At 38.5% G+C, this 22727-nt stretch overlaps 1 protein-coding gene across 2 annotated transcripts in view; it reads right to left on the reverse strand.

Annotated features, from left to right (window-relative positions):
- SLCO5A1 (solute carrier organic anion transporter family member 5A1) overlaps positions 1 to 22727 on the reverse strand; it is a 76167-nt gene that overhangs the window by 30624 nt on the left and 22816 nt on the right. For both annotated transcript variants that reach the window (XM_030264052.4, XM_072924754.1), the window contains exons 3-4: positions 11207 to 11339; positions 4698 to 4918 (exon numbers count right to left, since the gene is read on the reverse strand). In XM_030264052.4, coding sequence (XP_030119912.4) covers positions 4698 to 4918; positions 11207 to 11339 — 354 coding nt within the window. The remainder of the gene's footprint in view (positions 1 to 4697; positions 4919 to 11206; positions 11340 to 22727) is intronic.

The raw sequence follows: 22727 nt of genomic DNA on the forward strand, positions 1-22727 counted from the left end.
TGCTATTTCCCTCATTCTGTCATCTAAACTAAAAAAACTCTATCAATGACACTCCTAGAACTAAAACAGTATTTTAGCATGGCTGCAAACATGTTTGTATTTCTGTGCAGTAACTCAAATTTTAACATACCATCTTTTTTTTTTTTTCTTTTTCCCCCAATAAGTAGTATATAACTAAGAGTAAATTGAAACCTTCCTTGCTGGACTGGTTTGCTAGACTACTGGCAATTTTCTTCCTTTCATGATCTTTGACAGTATTTTTTCTTGGGTCGGTATTCATTTTTCTTTCACTCGTGTGCTGGACCATTGCTTGATTCATGGTAAGGGAAAAGCAGAAGAAAAATCTGCAAGTAATACAAGTATTCACAAATATTTCTCTAAGCAAAGCACTGTAAACAGAATTTCAATAAAAACTCAGTTATGACTTCACCTCCTTTTTCAACATTTAATATAGTTTCTTTTATCCCTGTTCCTGCACACCCAGCCCAGGGCAATGCAATGAATACAATCAGGTGAATAAATCATTCCAGTCTACAGCACTGTCATTCTGCAGTCCATCAGAAACTTGTCAGGGTGAGGCAAACATTGGCCAGAAGACCTCCCCTCTGCTAGTGCTCCCAGCCTAGACAGCACTACCCAAGCCTGCAGCTTTGGAGAGGGCTGGCTCCACACCCAGGTCTCAGGGGCAGCTTCCACTCTTGTGCACTACACAGCAGGGCCAAGATTTGAGACAGAATCTCTGCTTTGTTTATCAGAATGGAAACTAGCAAAATGACACACAACTATGTCAAATATATCCTTCATGGAGCTAATCACTAATCTCCAGAACAGTATTTTGCCATTTCGTTATCTACTCACACACCATTTAGACAACCTCATTCAATTCTCAGGACAGGCCTTAAGCACCTGGCTGGTGGCTGGATCATTGAACAGCCCCTAATAGCCCATCAAGAGAGGAAGGGTTCAGAGCCAGTTTGGTACGATTATTACTTATTTTAATTTGATTTAGAGCAGGTCCTCGAGACTCCAGTTAGCACTGCTCATCACTGCATGGAGTTATGCCAATCTTTTCTATTCTGAGCTCTTCAGGACAGCCTAAGAAAGGACAAGAGGGAATTGCCTTGCTCAAGTGGCACTGCAGGATCTCCTGCATGCCATGGTCTGCTGAACCCTCTGACATTCACAGTGCCCACCAAGTGCCCCCACACACAGCCCTCTGCATCCTCCTCCTCTTCTGACGCCTGTCAACTGATCTTCAGGTAGCACAGAAACTCCAATCCAGTTCCTTGGCAAAGCACTTCAGTGGGCTTATCCTGCAACCACAAGCCTCTCAGGAGTTTCTTTTCTCTCTGCTGATGCCCTGACAATCATTATTATCCTGTCTCTGCCCCTCACAGGAACTCACCCAGAAAGGCATAGGACAGCTGGTAGATGTGACAAGCCAGACAGGAATATTCTACATTTAAGAAAGGGTTGTACATAGGGACAAAAAAAAAAACTCCAAAGGCTACAAAATACACATAATTAATTAGATTAATTATTTGATTCAGATTAGATCAGCCTTTTATAAGTAATATATACATTTGCTTTCTTTAACTGCTCCTTTACTCAATTGCACAGTAAGTTTCATTATAGTGGTAAGTGAAAGGGACTGCAGATACAATTTCCATGGTACAAAACCCTAAGGGTATGTAGGTAATAAAATAAAACAGTAGTTTTGTCTGCTCAGATTCATGTATTATCTGCACATATGGGATTGAATCCTGGTTTATTCATTATAAAACTCCTCTAGCTCATGTAATCTACACTACCTCTATTTTTCCCAATAAACTACATCCAATTTTCTTCCTCCTATGACCTACTTACTCTTTTATTTAGTACTTTTGATACCTGACTCAGAAGCATTCTTCAGCTCACATTTTCTACTTGAAACATAAGTAAGAAAAGACTGAATTCCAAGCCCTTGCAACTTGAATTAAGTGAAAAAGCAAAGTTGTATCTGTATTTTTATCTGATTTCAGCTCTGCCATGGGCCAAAATAAAGCTCAGATCACTGAAGTTTGAGGCTACTTGTGGATGGAGCCAGTTTTGGTTTATTTCTTCAACTTATACTGGCAGTCAGTGCAGAAAAAAAGACTCATGACTTTTTGATATCTTTTCATTCACCTAGAGAATTAATTAGGAAATTAGAACAAGTTACAACAAGACAAAAATCATTTTTCCAGGCTTCCCAGGTAAGATGATCTCACTTTGGAAGAAGAAAACAGTTACTGTCCTTACCAAAGCAGCAAAATTTCAGAGATTTGATGGATGGCACTGACCTCTGTCATGGCAGACTATGACATCATTGGTATTTATTAGTATAGAACAGAAGATATGACCTATTAAATCAACAGTCTCCTGTCTACTGCCTAAGTGGAGTTTCTGCCCACAGTGCTATAAAAAGATGAAGCACTGAAATACGATGGAAAGTATAAAATGTTCACTGCATCTCAGAAAAAGCAATGCTGAATGATTTAGACACATATGATCCCTTTTTCCTTCCCATTATAAACAAAATTACCTCAGCTGAGAAGCTTGAGGCATGATCTTATTCCATAAAGCCCACTTAAACTGGAAAAATAATTAAATGATAGTGCATTCCTGCTGCAGGCCTTCTTTGCTAGAGTAACTGACACTGAATGGGAAAGCTATTATCAGCTTATAGAAAAATACTTTTTCTGCTTATCTCAACTAGCTTGCTATCTTTCTGGAATGTTTCTTTTCCCTGTTCCACATGGGGAAGTCTCTCCTCTAAAGAAAACTAAAAGTTTTATGCAGTTAAAGTTCTAGTTTGGTAGCTCCATTAATATATTAATATATTAATATAGAATTTTATAGAATGTATGTTATACATCTAGGCAGATACATACCAAAGAAACACATGCCAAAATGAGACATACAGAAGTTTTTATTTTTGTAAAAACAGTCCTAGAAAACATTCTCCCAAGAAAATACTTGGTTTTTCTGTACCTGCTGTGCCTGTAGGGACAACATGGCCTGGAAGGTGAAACGAGGTATCAGAGAACCTGCATCAGCAAACCCACCCAGATGCAATTCATCTGTACACCTGTATCTTCACCAGGCACACCTAAGGATGAAGCAGTCCCTCTCTGCACATTGCCTGAAATCATTAGGAACGAGTTCAGCAAAGACTAGACTCCCTCAATTCCCTGTGTTACTGGGAAAATCTTGACAGGACTACCCCTGAATTACTTCCACTAATCAGAGGCCAGATAAAACCCACAACTAGTTGTGTGGATTGATGAGAAAGTGGACTCACAAATAGAGTCTAGAGACTAGAGTCTTTAAAGGAGGAAGGATCACGTTTTTTTGCTTCTCCATCACATTTTCAACCACTTTGCCAAAAGGGAAAATATGATCTGAAAGATCTGGTATTTGAGGTTCACTTTGCTTGCCTTGTACCTTAAGAAGCTGATTTGTAAGCTAATAAAAATCACACCAAGAAAGTTCTGGTATCCTCTTTTTTCTTTACTTGTGTAGAAATTAACAGTAACTTTAGGTACCCTGAGAGAACCAGTGTAAATGTAATACAGAGCAAATCAGTATGTAGATGTGCAAACATAACTTTAAATTACACTGGGTTTAGTCTAAAAACAGCTGGTTTTGATAAGCCTATGCCTTATCACTCAGCATAAAGAGTGATCATAAATGTTTCATTAAAAAGTTTGCCAATCATTATAGCCTGGACTTATATCCAAGTAAAGAGTAACACTAATGTCTATTCCAACAAACACTTAGAAGATTTGAGTTCAAATTATGTCTGATGGTAGAATAGATATTTCATAGCTTCTCCTGGTTCCAGCTGCATTTATCAGGCTACCATGGAATGGCACAACCAGCATTTGCATCATAGAATCCAAGGAGGACACAATAGCACTAACAACACAATGGCAATGAGACACATTCACTCTTGTCCAATACTATTCAATTTTATGCTACTGTTAAGTCTGTATTGTCAATTTGAATTTTATATGCTTCACATTAATCAATTTGCAGCAACATTGCCCTTCTTCCCCAGACAACTTGTCAATGATTACTACTTACTGTTAGATTTTACAGTAATGGCTACTCCTTGAAAAAAATTAAAATCTCTACTACTTGTCAATCTTTTGATCTCTTCACATTTCAATATTAGCACAGGTTTTATTTGTCTTAGCCTTCAGAAAATAGTTTGCAGTACAAAACAGACAGGAAAGGAATATGAAACAAATAATCTTCCTCTATGAACTTACCCAAATACATGAATGTATTTGAACTCACATACCAGAATTCCTTCTACTTGTTTCACTTACACTGTGGAAGAGCACTTTATTCCATGAAGTTCAGCTTACAAAGCATGTGTGACAATTACAAATTCTAAGATGCATAAATACATGTGGGAAGGGTCCTGTAACTACAGGAAATAGCCTACCTGTTTGTTACAGGTGCACAAACACTGACAATTCAAGAAAAAGAATGTCTTACAATCGTTGCTGCACCCTGTCATTTTAGAGGATAAGCATCTATTAAAATCTCAATAGCAAAAAATAATAGCAAATATAGGGTGTCAAAACTGCCTTCAATTACACCCATACAATCCTGGATAACCCTGCACATAAAATCTAAAGCATTTACAAATTAAAAACAAACTTTACCTTTAACATTCTCTCCAAATCCCATAGAGGCAGAAACTGAACTGTCTGTTTCTGTTTTGCTACTTGTTTTCTCTTTCATCACATCATCATCACTTGAAACATCATCAGAATTCATCTTCTTTTTCTTTTTTTTATGTCGAGGAGGGAGCTTTTTCGGAAAGGTAAACATGGGAAATATCACAAGGAGCATAGCAATAGCACAAAGGAGAAATCCACTCCACCTAATGCCAGGAAAACAGGAATGGAAACAAAAGCAAACACATTACATGTAACAAAAAAACCAAAGTTACTGTTAGAGGGTGCACTGGCTGGAAAGACACATTTGCAAAATATGAAAAACTGACACTGAGAGTAAAGAATTGGAGCGGGGGACAACCTTCACTGCACTAAATACCTTAATCAGAAGATGTTTCTGTTGGCTTATTTACTGAAAGAAAGTAACTTTTTAAAAGCAAGACAGTAACATTCCGATACCTTAGTCAACAATTGCTTTAAAACTATGTCTTCCTAGTTTTAACAATCAATACTTGTTACCTTATTTTGATGAAAATAAACTACAACCTTTAACAAAAAGCTCAAATGCTACTTCTACCACCATAACACAGAGAAATAGATTTTCCTCTCACATCTGTCACTTCTTCTAAACTTAGTTCTGTTATTTCTTGTATTACCATGTCTAAAATAAAAAAGATATATTTGAATATTTATCCAGAACCCACCAAATTGTATTAAATAGTGTCAGCTTTTAGTTACCACAAATTTTCAGTTTCGGTAATTTTTCAGTACTGAGTGATGAGAATTAGATTTCACTTTGACTTAGCCTTTCACAGATAATTCCCAGTAAAGCAATATAGTATTTCTCTGGAGAACACAGAAAAAGCTATCCATGTAATGAGAAGATAAAATATCCTGATAGACACATCAGGGCTAAATTTGCTCTGCTTTCCACTGCCTACCTCTGACTGCCCTGACTGTCCAATCCTCTCCTCTCACAACTGAAACGTTCCCAAAGCCTAAATGTAAACAACCGATGGGCTACAATTCATGCCAGGGTTTATGCTCAAAACTTTGTTATGTGACTGCAACCTGAAATAGCCTTCACAAAGAATTTCTTCTTCTCTCCCTTTGTCTTTTAAATATGGGATATAAAAACAACCCTGAAACGATCCCTTGTCTCTCACGGAGGACCTGGGACATACCCACAGAAGGGACAATGTGTGGGATACAGAGCAGAGCTCTCCAGCTGCGTACAGTTGTCCTCCCTGCAGCCAAAAAAGCTTCATGGACTTCACCACAGCACCACAGATGGGCAAAAGGGCTGCACTAAAAGGTTCTGTAGAGTTAACTCGAGTCAGCAGCCAAAACACTGATAGCAGAGTGTCAGATAACATCATTTCTCCTCTAATAGTGAAAGACTAAGGGAAACATAACCTCACATAGCTGGTTCCATAAAGAAGGACAACCTCAGAATCCATCCACAAACTTCTTACATACTGGAAGCGCAGTTTTCACTACAGACTCATCTCACTGTACCAGGTTTACATGGCAAGGTTTTGGTAGCACGGTGGGGACTGCAGGGGCGCTTCTCTGAGAAGATGCCATGAACTGTCCCGTGTTTGATAGAGACAGCTCCAGACAGTTTTAAAATAGATCCACCACTAGCCAGTGCTGAGCCTATCAGAATGATTGTGGCACCTCAGTGTTCACTTACTTAAGAAAGTGAAAAAAACACTGCGCAGCAACTGTGAAAGTGAAACAGCCCTGCAGATCCAAGGTGAGAGAAGAAGGGGAGAAGGGGCTCCAAGTGCAGAGATTCACCTGTAGGACAACATGGTATTCACCTCCAGACTGTGGGGAATCCACACTGGAGCAGGCTCAAGCAGGAATTGTGGCCTGTGGAGAAGAGCCCCCACTCGAGCTGGTTTTCAGACAGGACATGTCACCCACGGGGGATGTTGCAGGCTGGAATATTCTGTTCCAGGAAGACTGCACCCCACAGAAAGGACCTGTGCTGGAGCAGTTAATAAAAGACTGTCTGAAGCAGAGAAGGGGCAAGAGAGACAAGGTGTTACAAAGCGACCACAACCCCCCTTCCACAGCCCACTGCATCACTCCAGTGGAGGATGTAGAAGAGTCAGGAGCGAAGCTGAGCTTTGGGAGAAGGAAGGAGTGGGTCAGAAGTGCTTGTAGGTTTCTTTTTCATTCTTTCTATCCTACTCTGTTATTAATTGGTGATAAATTGATTTCCCTACATCAAGTCTACTTGGCCCGTGATAGTAACTAGTGAGGGTTTTCCCTGTCCTTATCTCGATCTATGAGCTTTCCATCGTATTTTTTCCCTGTTCTGCTGAGGAAGGGGAGTGAGACAGTTTGGTGGGCACCTGGCAGCCAGCCAAAGCTATGCTGGTATTTGGAAGTTCCAGTGAAGTCAATCATGTTACTATAATAGCCAACCACAATGACAGCTTTTTCATCTCAAATCAAATTTCCAGAATCATGATGAATTGACCTGGCTGAATGCCAGGTGTCCACCAAAGCCATTCTCATCACTTCCCATCCTCAGCAGGACAGGGGAGAGAAATGTAACGAAAAGCTCCCATTAGCTGCAGGGGAATCTCTGCTCTGGCACAAGGAGCACCTCCACCTTCTCCTCCTTCTTCAATGACATTGGAGTCTGCAGAGCTGTTTCTACCACATATTCTCATTCTACTCTCTTCTGACTGCTGCTGGTGTTGCACACATCTTTTTGTCTCCCTCTTCTTAAATCTGCTATCCCAAAGATGCTACCACAACCACTGATGGTGTCAACCTTGTCCGGCCTCCTCTTGGAGGCAGCTGACATGGCCTCTCTCAGGCAGAGGTGAAGCTTCTGGCAGCCTCCACAGAAGCCACCTCTGTAGCCCTCCCACTACCAAAACCTTGCCGTGCAAACCAAATAAAAGAACAATATTTATACATTTTTGTACTACTTTACACTACTAATGATATATTTGTTCAAATTTTAAAACATTTTAAATTCTGAGTAGATAGGATTTCTTGCACAAGAAACAAAAAGTATTTGGTATCATATTTGTAATGCAAAGATACTGCAAATTTTATTTTTTAATGAAGACAAATTCATAAACAATGCTTTGCATGGTAAATGATTACACACAGGCAAACAACAAATAAACAGCCATGTGTAACACTGTTTTTATTAGAAGCTTACAGGAAGCTTTTGCAAGGCAAATATAAGTGACTGAAAGTTTTGACTAATTTTGATATTATGTAAACAGAAAATCCTCCATTCATTTTAGCTGATAACATACATGGATTAGAAAGCAGACTTTTAGGAGGATTAGTCAGCACTGTCAGACAGAATAAATCATAGTCTGTATAAAAATGTAGCAACATCCCTTTCAGGATCTCAAAGGCAGAAGCTGCAAAGGCACTGATCAAAGAAAGAATCTGTGGCAATAATATGCAGAAATCTGCAGCCACCCACTCAGGAGGAAACAGCAAAGGAGACAGGGCCTGTAATGCAGTACGATATGAAATTCAAATCTAAAGGGACCGTTATGACAGCATACCAAATGCTGGAGATGTCACAAATGCAGCACTGGATGCAATTATCTCACCATCTACAACTTCCTGGAGAAATATCAAAGAATTGGAAAACAGACAAAAGACTGTATCAAAAATAGTAAGGACACCTACAATGAGAAATTGGGAGGTCAGAACAAGAGCTTAATTTATTTAAGTAATTTAATTAATTTTAAAAACCCTTAATTTTATGTCTTCTGAAGCCAAAGAAAATATGCAGAAGAATACCTCAAAGGCATCCGCACAAGCCCTAGGACCTCAAATAAAGCAATTAAAGCTAAGGAAAGACCAGACAATGCTGAAGGAATTCCTTTAAACTTCTTGTGTAGAATGTTGATGAAAGACTATATAGCAAGATCCAAGTATTAAACAGATTTTGAACTAGGAAAACACTCAGAAAAGCATCAGCAAAAGAAAATTTGTTTCAAAGCACCTGACAGACCGCCAAGGGCTACTCACAACTAATGAGGTCCCTATACAGCACATTAACAGTTCTCAAAGACAACAACATGATGAATGATTTCTAACAGATATCCCTACAGTTACCACATTTGAATAAAAAACAGTTTCAAACATTTAATGGGCTGGCATAGACAGCTGGCTTGTAATTTAGCCCAGAGCACCTACAGAAACCCCAGGTGTGCAAAGCCCAGGAGAAGAAATCCAAGTCCTGTGAAACTCACGGAAAAATCAGATCAGACATAACCTTGAAAAATAACCATTTACTTTACCATGTTGCATGAGAGATAAACCAAATTACATGTCCTGCAATATACCTCCTAGAAAAGAACAGCTTAAGGAAAAAAAATAGGCTATTACTGCTTTTATTTTAGCCATATATCATAGCTGCTATACTCACTATTTTGTCTGCAAGCACTGCCTCCTCTAACAATGGAAACTGTTAAATTGGGTCCCACGATAAGTTACATTAGGAACCTTACAGCTATAATAAAGAAAAGATAGGAATCAAAGACACTAATTCACTTCAAAGGAAACAAGACTCAGAAATCTCGTATATGACTTCCCATTAAGTTATCTCAATTGAACCATACTTTTAAAGTGTGTCAGCTAAAGTAAGTGTTGGGCTATTCTAACATTTCAAATTGCTAGATTGCATAAATAAAAATAAACTTGACTACGCAGCGCTTCCCTGCAAGGACAAAATGTCACAATCCCAGAAAATACATTTCAGTGGAATGAAAGTCTACACTTCCAGAATTCTCTGCAACCAGGCAGTTAGTGAGCAGCAAGGAACAAAGGTTAACCCTCACACCAAAGGAGTCTTCCTTTTTTTAAATAGCTTCAGAAAGAGAAAAGAGAATGAGACACAAATGCTGTGAATGGCAATAAACTTTTATGAGAGGCCAGCACAGATTGTGCAACAAATAATCAGAGACCTGATAGCAGATGATACTCCTCAGAAATTTAAGAGAAAAAGAACTGACATGGTCCAAAATTAAAGAAATAAAAATATCCGAAATACCCTTCAAGGAAAGCCAGACCCTATAGATTAAATCAACAAGATAAAAAAAAGAAAACTTTGAATGACTTTTACTGACTTTCTTGCTTTGATTATTTTACTTTTGCTGGAGCTGCTTGAGCTAAAACTCAGTTATATCAGTGGCTGTATTATAGATGAAGTCAAAAGTTTATCCCACATTCATACAGCCCCCATATTCATACAGCCTCACTGATTTCAATTAATAAATATATTTATGGGTCTGTTTGCAATTTCTGTCAAAAAGTACTGATCAGATGCTGATTACCAGCTCTGACATGTCATTAAAAACACATGAAGTGTAATAATTTTACAAAGAATTTATAATATTTTCCTTTGATTCCAAATCTTTTATACTAGAATAGTCTAAATTCTGACATTGCTGCACAATCACAGAACAGATCTTTCAGTGAGATAAGTCAGTAGATAAATCGGAGCAGAGAGTTTTTAACCCCAAGGCCACACTCGGCACTCAGCTTTGCCTTTCTCTTGCTGAAAATTCAACAAAACAGTGCAGCAATGCTCTTGGACTCAGCAAGACCAATAAAGCAGGACTAAATCTTTAAAGGTTTAAGAAAACTCCAAAGAGAGAATTTTTCATATCAAACTGTCAGGAAAGATCACTGTATAATAAACAGAAATAGATACAGACTGACTGCAATGGCGCAGTGACAAACACTTACCCAGGGCATGAGAACTGACACTGCACCTTACATCTACAAAGCAGAGGTCTCTTCCTGGGATAATGAACTTCAGGGTTTTTTCTGGGATTACATGAAAACTTCAAGGCAGATTTATGATTTATCTGAGAAAAGGCAGTTAAGTCTCCTCAAGACCGGATTCTTCAAAGACACATTCCCAAGGAGGCCACATCTCAAAGGCTGCCTGAAGACATCAGCTAACAATTACAGCTAACAATTACAATCTCAACGCTGCTGAAAGCCTACTCCTTACTAGAGAATAATGTGATGGTTTACAGCATCTGCTGGCTAAACACAAGCCATCACCCTGAGAAACAAAGACTGGAAAGGGCATGTTCTGACCCCATCCTATCTCCTTCACCAGGAATCAGATCAGCAAAGTCTAGAGTTTCTCATCTGGGCAGCAGAGTTCAGTTCTGAGCAGCAGAGATCATCCATGCCCTCCTGCAAGACCAATATCCTGTCCTGCCATCCCATGTGCCAGTCAGTGCCCACTGTGGTCAGGGACAGCCCTGAACAGCCAAACATAAGGGATTTTCCATGCACTGCTCCTGTGCACTCCTGTGGCAGCTTTTCCTCTCTGTCAGAGGCTAGTGTGTAGCAATCAACAGAAACATCATCTTCCTCAGCCTCCTTCTGCAACCTTAAACAAGTCCTCAAGCTTCCAACCTGTCTTCATTCCCTACAGGCAACTGAGAGAATACTTTTGAAAAATGCTTGATCCTTACCAGTTTCCAATGAATCGGGGATCGCTCTGGTCAATATACACAGTTGTCCTAGGATCAACATAGAAACCTATAAGAAGTCCTCCTAATAAGTATCCAGCTGCAGGTCCAAGTGCTCCCATTACGTACATGATGGCTGAGGAAATAAAAGGTCAGAGACACAGATCAATAAAATTAATGTTTCATTATTTATTTACATGTGAAATCACAAAATAAATTATGTTTCTTTAAACAAGTTCTGCACCCTAAAACTTGAAGCAATCTTTTCTGCAACCAAGGCAGCAACTTCTGCCTAAGTAACCTATTACTAAGAAGATTACTGCTTTCTGTACATTTTCAGTCAAATTATGCAAGTATACACTATTTTGGTATTCTGGATGGATAGCATACATGACTTGCACAAAATTTTTCCTGTTTGGTAACATTTCCTTAAAATCAAATCAAAATTATTTAACATATACATTTTTTAAAGAGTCTAATTAATGGTAGGGAAAGAGAAAAGCAATGAATAAAATTTGTAATCAAGTGATGTACATTCTAGAGAATGCACATTCTAAATTAGAATGTACAACATTCTAATTTAGTTACCATCAGTCTAATACTGTGTATAAAAGAATGGTCCATTTTAAGAAATCAAATATTCCTATTTCAGAGATTGACAAACTCGGGTTCACAAAAGGAAAAGTGCTATTTAACTAACTTGTTATCTTTCATGGTAAGGTTACCCACCCAGTGGATGAAGAGAAGTTGGTGGACAGGATTTTTCTGGATTTGAGTAATGCTTTTGATACTGTCCCTCACAGCATCCTTCAGGACAACTCATCCAGCTGTGGGATGAGTGGCAGCAGGCTGTGCTGGCTGAAGGGCAGAGCTCAAAGGGGGCCACGGGTCACCAGTGGTGTTCCCCAGGGGTCAATTCTAGGGCCAGTTCTGGTCAATACATTTACCAGCAACCTGCAGGCAGGAGCTGAATTGGCACGTTTGCTGATGATCCCAAACTGGGAGGTGCTGCTGACTCTTTAGAAGGACAAGAGGCTCTGCAGAGGGATCTCCACAGACTGGAACACTGGACAGTGATTGATGGCATGAAGTTTAACAAATCAAAATACCAGATTCTGCAGCTGGGACAGACTAACATCAAGCAAAAGTATAAACTGGGAGAGGAGTGGCTGGAGAGCCTCTCTGCAGAAATGGATCTGGGGCTGCTGGCTGGCAGCAGGCACAGCAAGAATCAGCAGGGTGTCCTGGAAGCCAAAGGACAAACCCCATCCTGGGGTGCATCAAATACAGAATCACCAGCTGCTCAAGAAAGGTGATTACCCCACTGTGTAGAGCACTGGTGCAGCCTCACCTGGAGCACTGTGGGCAGTTCTGGCCACCACAATTTAAGAAGGGTGTGAGGGTCCTTCAGTGGGTCCAGATAAGGGCAACAAAGCTGGTGAGAGGGCTGGAAGGCATGACCTGTGAGGGGCAGCTAAGGACTTGAGGCTTCTCAAGTTTGGAGAAAAGGAGGCCTAGGGGCAACCTCATTGCTCTACAGCTCCCTGAGGAGGGGATCATTACTCGCTGGGTTTTTCTCTCTGGTATCCAGTGACAGGACACATGGCAATGGTTCAAAGCTTCACCAGAGGAGGTTTACATTGCATCTTAGGAAGCATTTCCTTATGGAGAGGGAGGTCAAACACCCATTAAGGTTTCCTAGGGAGATGCTAGACTTATCTGTGTTTAAGAGGCATTTGGACAATGCCCTTAGTAACAGGGTTTAGTTTCTGATCAGCCCTGAAGCAATCAGGCATTTGGATGAAATGATCCTTGTAGCTCCCTTCCAACTGAAATGTTCCATTCCATTCCATTCCATTCCATTCCATTCCATTCCATTCCATTCCATTCCATTCCATTCCATTCCATTCCATTCCCCTACAATATCTCTTTCCTTCCTTAATACACCCTGCAGTACCCATTCCTTTTAAGATGCTTCTGCATTGCTTCCCATATGGTCTGGATGTCAGTATAAAAGGCAAGGGGGTGGAAGAGTTGGTCTCTGCTGTCTGTCCACGTATCTTGTACCACCAAAACCCAGGTTCCAGCACAGCAACACCTGCTCAGCTGCTGCAGATCCTCTAGCAGCACATGAAAGAACTGATTATCTAATTCTCTGTAATTCTCTCTCTGGATAGTTACTGGACCAGTCCCTGTCCACAACAGGAACATGTAGACTCCATTCTTTTTGGTCCCATCCTCAATCAGACATGCTTAATCCTAGACTCACAAGTAAAAAGAGAACCTTATTGCAGCGAAAAAAAAATCACAGAAGCCACCACAAAAAAGTAAAACTGCCAATACTAAAACATGCTGCCAGACCACAAATTGATTGCAGTTTTATCACTTTTAAGTCTTTTTGTTTTTCTTTGTAAACACACTTTGATTTTTATGAAACTGCAATTTTGAATAAATAGATTTTGCTAAAGTCTTTTTGATATAATGGTTTCCAGAATTCTGTTCACTATTTAAATTTATTCCAGCCATGTTCCCTACTGATTGATTGTAAACAATTTTCTGTATGTCTAAAAGCTCCATTAGACATTGAAACTCTGCTCCTTAGCAGCAAGTGGTTAGATAAATCCCACAGTAACTGTTATTTGCAAAAATTCACATCATGAGGAGGAAAAAAAAAAACCAAACCAACAAACAAAAAACTATCTCCACACTCCTACAACCAATAATAAATTTTGTTCTACAAATGTTTGCTTAGAAAATTGTTTCAGACAACTACAGCAGACTCAGATCTCTAAAATCTTTAGAGAGGAAACACAAAGGGAGTAAAAGACTGACCTAATCCATTCACTTGGGTATTCAGAAAAAATACTTATACTGCATTAATTCAGCTTTAGTCCCACCACTGAAAGCAGCAAAATGCAGCAACTGCTTGTGTTTCAAATCACTACCCAAACAGTGTATTTTGTACACCTGGAAACTTCAGAAGGTTTTCCTTGTAAGCAGAAACATTGCACAATAAAGATAAAAGTAACATTGTACACTGTTCTGCTTTAGAGGAAGAAATCTTGTTGACAATTTTAAGAGTATTTTAAAATTACTATATGCTGTTCAGGCTTCAAGATGTATTTGTTTTTAGTATAACTTCCAAACAAAATGCCACTTTCTGAGTCTTTCAGAAAACACAGAGCCTCTATGCTCCAGGTCAATGGCAGCAAGTAAGTCTGTAAAATTGCCATTTTAAGATACATTGCAGCATCTTTTTCAACATCTAATAATGGTCACTATCAGAAATTGGACACCAAGTGCAAGAAACTGATTTAGACTTATAAATGGGAGTAAACAGATGTATGGCAAGCATAACATTTAAGCATTTCAAAATCACATACTTGAAAGAATATGCCCCAAACTTTCACACCTTGCTGTGGAAGTGAAGGGCAAACCAGCTCCATAAGTCACCCTGGCAGGCTACTCAAGGGTCCTGGACCCTTAAAATTCTGGTCACAGCCCTCACAGCTATATTCAGGAATAAAGACGTTTTTGATTCCCAAGTAGGCCACCAGGATTACTAGATGATACAGAAAGGAAACTAAACTGGAAACAGATTCAGTAAGGGTGTCATCAAAATTTTTCCTGCTTCACAAATAAAAAATCCTATGGAGAATAGTTTAAGAACATTTTCCACTCAGAATACTAGAAGGTCTCCAGCTTTTGGATGAAAAAGGTTCAAAACCATGTAGATTATGTATAAGCACCTTCCTTTCAGCCTTCTGCTAAGGATTTTAACTAACTCTTTTTGGTCCTCCCTCTTTAGGCCATGATCAGGGATCTTGATCTAGGGAGTTGCACGGATGTAACAGCCATGACCTTTCAAATGGAAGTAACAAATATTTTTATCACAGAACATGCTGGAGTACTGTGATGTTGAGGCAGGGCACACAATATCCAGATAATTTTTTTAATTGCACCTAAGGAAATCCAGCTTCTGTCTTATAACCTCATAGCCATAAGCTTGCCTGATGCTTAGATTTGCAAGCTGCCTCACTAACTAACTTCTAACTCACAAAAAAACTATGCTGCAAAATAGCAGTACTATGTCCTTTCCCAAGATAAAACAGGTGGTGTACATTCCACAAGTTAAAAGCTCTACTCCCAGCCATAAATCATCTTCAACAGATAGCAAAAGGAAACTATTGTTAATATAGACATATTGACTGCAACATCAATCTGAATGTCTTCTGATTGGGTTGCACTGGAATGCAGGATTGCACCCCTCTGAGTTCCTGCATTAGCCACGCATGTTCAATGCTGACAAGTCATATCACAATTCTGTGGGAACACTGGTCTCTCTAGGAAAGCCCATCTGCAGGTCACCCACTCCTACCGACTTCACAGAACCACAGAATATTCTGAGCTGAAGGCCACCCACATTCCTAAGGGAATGGCCTGCACAGGGATCAAATCCACAACCTTGGCATTAACAGTACCATGCTCTAACCAACTGAGCTGATCTCAGAGTGACTTAGAACCATCTGAGAACTATTCATGACATTCAATACAACCAGCTTAGACTGGACCTGGCAAAAGCTTTTCCCCAAAAGTCTGTTGTAGCTTACTGCTGCTGCTGTCATGTGGGATCCTAAGTCTTCAGAGAAAAGCACAGGTTGGTTTACTAAAATTACATGGTCTTTAAGCACCACTGTTTCAAAGACCAAAGACTTTGTGGATTCTTTAAAGTCCCCCTCTTCTCCAAAGATCTTAGTGCTGCAGTTAAGAGTTTTCATTACGAAGCATATCTCCTCCTCTCGGTGTATTTTCTCTTCAGCAACGAGGGACAGCCTTTCCCAGCCCTCCCAAGCCTGCTCTTCAGATCATAGCTCTATCTCTGACACAGACCATAGATAAGTAAAAATATCCTGGTTCAGAGAGAGTTAGTTAAGTGCCCATTTTCACCCAAGATATCTAGACATGGCAACTTTAATTCCTTGAAGTTTTGTACTGGAGGAGCTTCACTGCCTCACTGAGTATGTCCTCAGCATGGCATATCTCAGGCTGTACACCATACTAGCACGGTGGTCTAGTTTCATAACTGCAGCTGGCTGTAGCTAGCCAGGCTGAGCCATAAACTGGCATCACAGCTAAGATGCTGGATGGGAGAGAAAAGGAGAGTCAGAGAATGAATAGCCCACTTACATAACAAATTTACCTATCCATGTGAAATAAGATTAAACAGTGTCATTCTTCACCACAGAAAAGTTATCCTGGGACATATTACAGTGAATGCTGCCATTCTGACAACGTTTGACAAAATTATAATATTGTCTATTGCTTTCCTCATAGAGAATCTTCTTCAACAAGAGAAAGCTTTACATACAGCCTGTTGCAGCACAGTCTTTGTGACTACAGTAAGAGAAGCTGAATCCTCTACAGCTTTGAAAAAACTTTGTTGCCAAAAAAATTTATTTTAAATCTACATACACTACCAAATTTAATGGGACAGAGGTTATTTTATATTGTGAATGTCCTTTTCCTCTTTTAGTCACGCCAAAAGACATCTTCAGTGGGCTCTGTACATGGGAGTATATAACATATGCCTCTGTGGCACCCTCAAATGCTTATGTGAACCCTCTGACTGTGCCTCTTTATATGAATCATGCTAGCATCAATTAAAGTCACAAGTCACATTTTGTACCCAGATGAACAGAAGTGAGCTGCAACAGGTTAGCTTCTGGGTTCTAAAAACACACTTTGCTTAAAAAAGTAAAAACAAAGGCATATATTGCTCAGTCCCTGTCATCTCCTCTGTGTGCACACACATGTCACCACACAGAGTTTACCACTGGAGGAGGAGGAACATTTCTGAAAGACCCCATTGTCCAAATCTTGGCAGCACATCACCATAGTACAACTGTTCATTTCATACATGTGTAAGACAAGTAGAATTTGACCTTTATTCTTTTTTCAATGGAAGTTTAGAATTTGCAAAATCCTGCAAAAGCTACAGGATGCATTCTGAAGATATATTTTATATATGCATACAAATATGTATATTAATGTTTGCTACTGTCAGAATAGTAGAGCAATTTTAATAGATTTTGTAGGATACTTTTTAGGGATATAGAATCATAATCCTTTTATATCTGTAGATTTCAAGTTTTCACTCCAAAATCTTAACTGTCATTACCATGAGGGTATTGACTGGAAAACAGAGATACAAAAGATAAAATCAATCCCCTACAGTTGTGAAGTAGACTAATAAATCCAGAAGTGTAATTTACTTAATTGAAGCAATAATTCAGAGTCCTACTGGCTGAACAATACTCTCATGAAAGAACAGCACAAAGAAGAATAAAAACAGCACCAAAAGAAAACATTCATGTAAATTTGCAAGGAAAGCAGTGTGTTTGAAGATTACATGTTTACAATCTGAGGACAGAGCTTTAACCAAAATGCAGGATGAACTTTATATAATCTTGAATATTTATGTGCCAAGAAATTTAAAGGGCTATAGGTTAAAAGAACAGTCGCAGGGTAACCACCTGGAATTTTGCAAGCAAGTGAAGCACCACCATGCTATAGCATAGCATCTGTGCTAGCAGCAGACATTTCCTTGGACAGCTGTACTGTGCTGTCACTGGAGAATGAGCAGCACTGTTATTTCTCTAGGGTATAGGGCAGGTTTTGATTTCTACACAGAGCAAAGCCGATAGACAGAGGTTTCAAAGGGGAACAGGTCGCAGCTCTCCCTTGTTCCTCTCGTGTCACAGCACTGTGATGAGATAGCAAGGATCAAGCATAAAGAGGCTTTCAAAGAAACACTGCTCTGACTCATAAAGGGGTATTTACCTCATTCTGTCTAATTTCATCACACAGAAGCCACCCCAAAAAATGTAAGGTTTAACCACTCTTTTAAGCCTGAGGACACAAAACTGAGTTGTGAGCAGAAGCCAGGCAGACTTCTCAAAAGCTTTGAAGTCAGGAAACTGGTTCACTTCCTTCTTTTCATCACAAACACACAATCAAACATATCTATACATGCTTTAGGATTTTTTCTTTAATGTGGTTATTTGCTCAGGAAAAAACAATGCTTTGAGCATTACTGCAGTTCAGATAATAATGTCCAGTTCACATCTTCAAATCACTTCCTTTCAAAACGTATTAGTGTTACATGACTTTAATAGTCTCCCAGATCCAGTGTTCCACTCAAAACAATAAACAGAGCAACAAAACTACTTCAGTAACCTCTCTTGATCTTTGTACAGAATATATTTGTCACTATTTTAACAAGCAGATTCCACAGACCTGGAAGACAAATTTATAGAGAACCATAATTAAAGCATAATTTTACATGCCTGCCAAGGAAAAGAAAATGAACGGTCCAGCTTAACACATCATTAAACAATACTGGAAGTTAAATTAAATAAAATATGATGATGGTATTCCATAAGCACACACAACTAACTTCAAGCATATGGATAGGCCCATGTGAATTGTTTGCGTGACCAAAGATATACACATCTATATCAGATGTGTATATCTGATATACATATCAGATATATATCTGATATATGGTCAGAACCTAAATTGAAAACAAAGATGTTCTGATATTCTGCTCAAGAAGTCAAAGGCATTGGTAAACTAAATAGACATTTGGGATTTTTTTTAAATAGAAACATCAACAACTGCTTAAATGAATTAGTAACAGTGATCTTTCTTAAAATTCCTCATTTTTTTCCATATGTAGGAAATTTTGATAGGGAAAAGTACTGTTATTGAATTTTAGGTCTCAGACAGATGCACACACTACTTGTGCTGAACAGAGTCAGAATGTCGGAAGAGATGCAACAGAAGGCACAGCTCTGCTCTTGGCTGTTACTTTCTGGAAATCAGCTCTCAAAAACACTCCACATCTTCAAGTTTTTAAAGTTTATGTAGGTATGTCGAGTTATTAACACAAGGTAACATATCCCAAGAAGCTGACTAGGCATGAATTCTGAAAGTGTAAGTTTTCAAAAAAGCATGCTTCTTAAAAATGTTTCCTTTTATGAATAGTAAGGCAACTAGACAGAGATATTGACCATTTGTGTTAACACCTACTGAGTGACTGCTTGGTCCTTTCTGAATTCTTGGTCTGTCAGCATCCCAAAATTCTGATTACTCCAAAGAATGAAACAAAATGTCATAGAAGTAGTGTCCCTTTCCATACAGCAAATTATCTACTGAATATAACTATTATTAACTGAATCACAAGCAAGCTACTACTCCAAATTATTTTTAAAACCTTTAACTACTAATTGGTTAGATAATTTCACTGTATTATTTCCCAAATACAGTTAATTCAAACACTGGGAGCTAAATCCACTGTGTGAATTTAACATTCTTGAAGCCACTGTGACTTCATTCTTGAAGCAGGCAGGATTTGGCACTTCTGCAGCAATACTCAGTGGTGCTTCTACTCAAAGGACACTGAAGCGGTTTGCTATCTTTAAGATACTAAAGCAGCCTCTTGACTCATTGGCATTCTTTTCATAAGGTCATGTCAAATGGGAATATCTGATCTCTGCCTTTTAATTGCTTGGCTTTGGGGGTTTTTAATGGTTTGACAGCTGAGGTTACATATAGACATTTCATTTTCTCTAGGGATTATCCCCAGGCACATGCTTATAGAATCTGTTGATCTCAGCTTCTTAAAGTATATTTTCATGTCTCTAGCATTACTTCTAACTGCACTCGAGTGGCCAGAGTTGTTCACTTGCTTGTCATCCCCTTTTCTTCAAATATCAAACTGTGAAAAATATCAAACTGTGAAAGCTGAGATTTGGCCTTCAAGTGGACCTCAACAAGCAGACCCCAAATAAGAAAATGGGAAAAAAGAGATCAAATTTAAAATCACAGCTGGAAAGGTCCATAGCTACAAGATCAGCAGAACCTAGCCCAGAAGAGTATGTCAAAGTTTTTGTATTATGATCTATTTTTAATTTGTTTTACATCATGTTCAGGTAGTCTAAGAGCACAAGCCAACAGGATTATATTACTCAAGTTTTCTCATCTCTCTGAGCTGGGAGAATACACCCACTCCCAGAGGAAAAGCAGAGAAGAGCCCAGTGAAATTTATCAGGCACAGAACCAGATGTTAAGAGCATGCCATCACAAACCATCAGAAGAACCAGGAATAAGTATCAATTCCTTAGCAAAATCTATGTATACTAAATACCCAATGTCTATGGATGTGGGCTTTCATTGTGCACAAACCAGCTAATGGCACACAAATACCTGTTTTTCAGAGGCAGGTTTGACATGCATTCTTTTATACTTTATCATTATTCAAAGACAGGTCCTTTGTGCCTAGAAAAGAAAATGTGAGTAAGGAGCAGAAATAGACCAAATATCTACTGAAAGGGAAGGTGAGGTGCTGATACTAAGCACACATATATTTATAGATATTCGTTTTGCTTTGTCCCACCAGCAAGACAACAGAACGAAGAAGTAAAGGGGTAAATTATTTCAATCATATTCCCTCAGAATTAATTTCCTTTCAAAAATTGGTTTCTGCCTGGGAGGCATAGGTTAATTATTGAAAATGTTGGTGATCATTTTTCCCTTCACTACCTCTCGCTAATAGACTGCAAAGAAGGGCAATCCACACATCATTTCTTCTTATTTTCTTTGTAATTCCACTTACAATTTCATCTTTCAACCGAAACAACAGTAATTACACTTCATTACTCATATCTGACACAAAATCTGCCTGTAAGCAAAAGCCCATTATTCCAGCAATTTGCAGATGACCCTGTGAGTTTTAACATCTATTGTATTGCTAAAAAATTATTTTGCTACATTCAGAAAGGCTGAAAGCTGCAACAGCTTCAATAAAAATATATTAAACAACAATTGGCAAAGTGAATTGCAGAGCTGTATAGTCATAGTTGAAACAATAGTGAAAATATTATTACAGGTCAAACAGTCTGAAAAACATTTCCATCCATGTCTAACAGTTATAAATATAGGAGATTGTTTATTTTAGCTAAAGGACAACACCACTATTTTATGAAAACCTCCAAAGCTTCAAAATACGGTCTTTATCTTCATAGGAACAACAATGTTTGGGCACCTTCATGAAGCTGAAATTATAGTGAAATGTTCGATTCTGGAAATAAAACTTGAGCTTTGGGTTCTGGGTAAGGATCTCTCCTCTGTTTTCCAGAGGGATTGTAAGATAGACACGAGAGTTCATTCAACTCCATGTTCTGCTTGGGGACAGAAGAGTTTCTTGCTGTAGCACCAAACGGAATCTCTTCATCCCAGCTATGGAAAAATATCATCAAGCAGCACCCCAGCAAATCCTTCCTTCCCCATGGTAAAGGAGCTAATGGGTGCCCCACCAGGGAGAAACAAATCGTCCTTAAACAACCCTAACGCTCCTGATGCAGCCCCATGAAACAGGATACAGCAGCACGAAGCTGCTGCTGCAGATCCCTGAAAAGATCCTCCTAAATCTGATAAAGGGACATGAATTGTTAGAGATATTCAAGAAAATCAGAGAAAATTAAATGGAGATCACAGAGAGTCACGGAAAAAAGAGGTAAACAGTGTTTTGTAAGAAACCAAAAGGCAGGAAATTAATTTATATTTTTGGTTTGTTTTTTTTTGTTTTTGTACAGAAAATCACCACAGACACCATTTGTTAGTAATGAACTGATTCTATAAATAAATATGATTCGATAAATATATTTCCTTACACCATTTTAGTCAAGTCCTGAAAGAAACAAATGTATGCCTCATGAGTAAAGGTAGATATTGACAAGCAAAACCCATAATAAAATTAAAACTGCAAAAATATTTTAGTTTGGCATTTTAAGTAATGTGTTTTACATGGTTTGCTTTGGTTTGGTTTTGTCTCTGAGTCAAGCAAAAAAGATTATTTTTTTAAATGCTAATCTGTAGTCCTACATAAAGATCAAAATAATTCAATGTAATTTAAACATTTCAACATGATCAAAACAAAAAAAATTTCTCTACATAAAAAAGCCTAAATCACTATACCTCTATAATAAAGATTTAATTGTATCATCATTTGTCAGAGCAAGATCATCACAACATTTTTATCAGTGTTATTAAAAGGCATAGTTTAAACATCATGTGTAGCTTTAAAAAAATCACTCTAACAAAAGGTTCTCCTATTACAAATGGCAATATCATAGCTACATTTGTCTTTCTTTTTAAGATATAAATTGTCATTGTGATTTACAGCTCCATTTGCAGCTCATTCCCAGTTCCAATAAGATATGTTAATAAAATACAGAAGTATTACTAACTTGCGGTGTTGGCATTTCCAAGAGAAAACTATTTATATTACAGGGATCTTTCCAAGATTAATTCAAAACACCATATATGGCTGACTTACAAAATCTGAAAAATTTCGAATCAGCTAAAGTTACTTTCACTAATTAGGTAATTTAATTATTCAGCTGACATATTTTAGAGAAAAATGCCAATATCCTTTCATTTAGTCTCCAATTTTTTTTAAAAA

The sequence above is a fragment of the Taeniopygia guttata genome, chromosome 2 (genome assembly GCF_048771995.1).
Source record: "Taeniopygia guttata chromosome 2, bTaeGut7.mat, whole genome shotgun sequence".
NCBI classification, from domain to species: Eukaryota; Metazoa; Chordata; class Aves; order Passeriformes; family Estrildidae; genus Taeniopygia; species Taeniopygia guttata.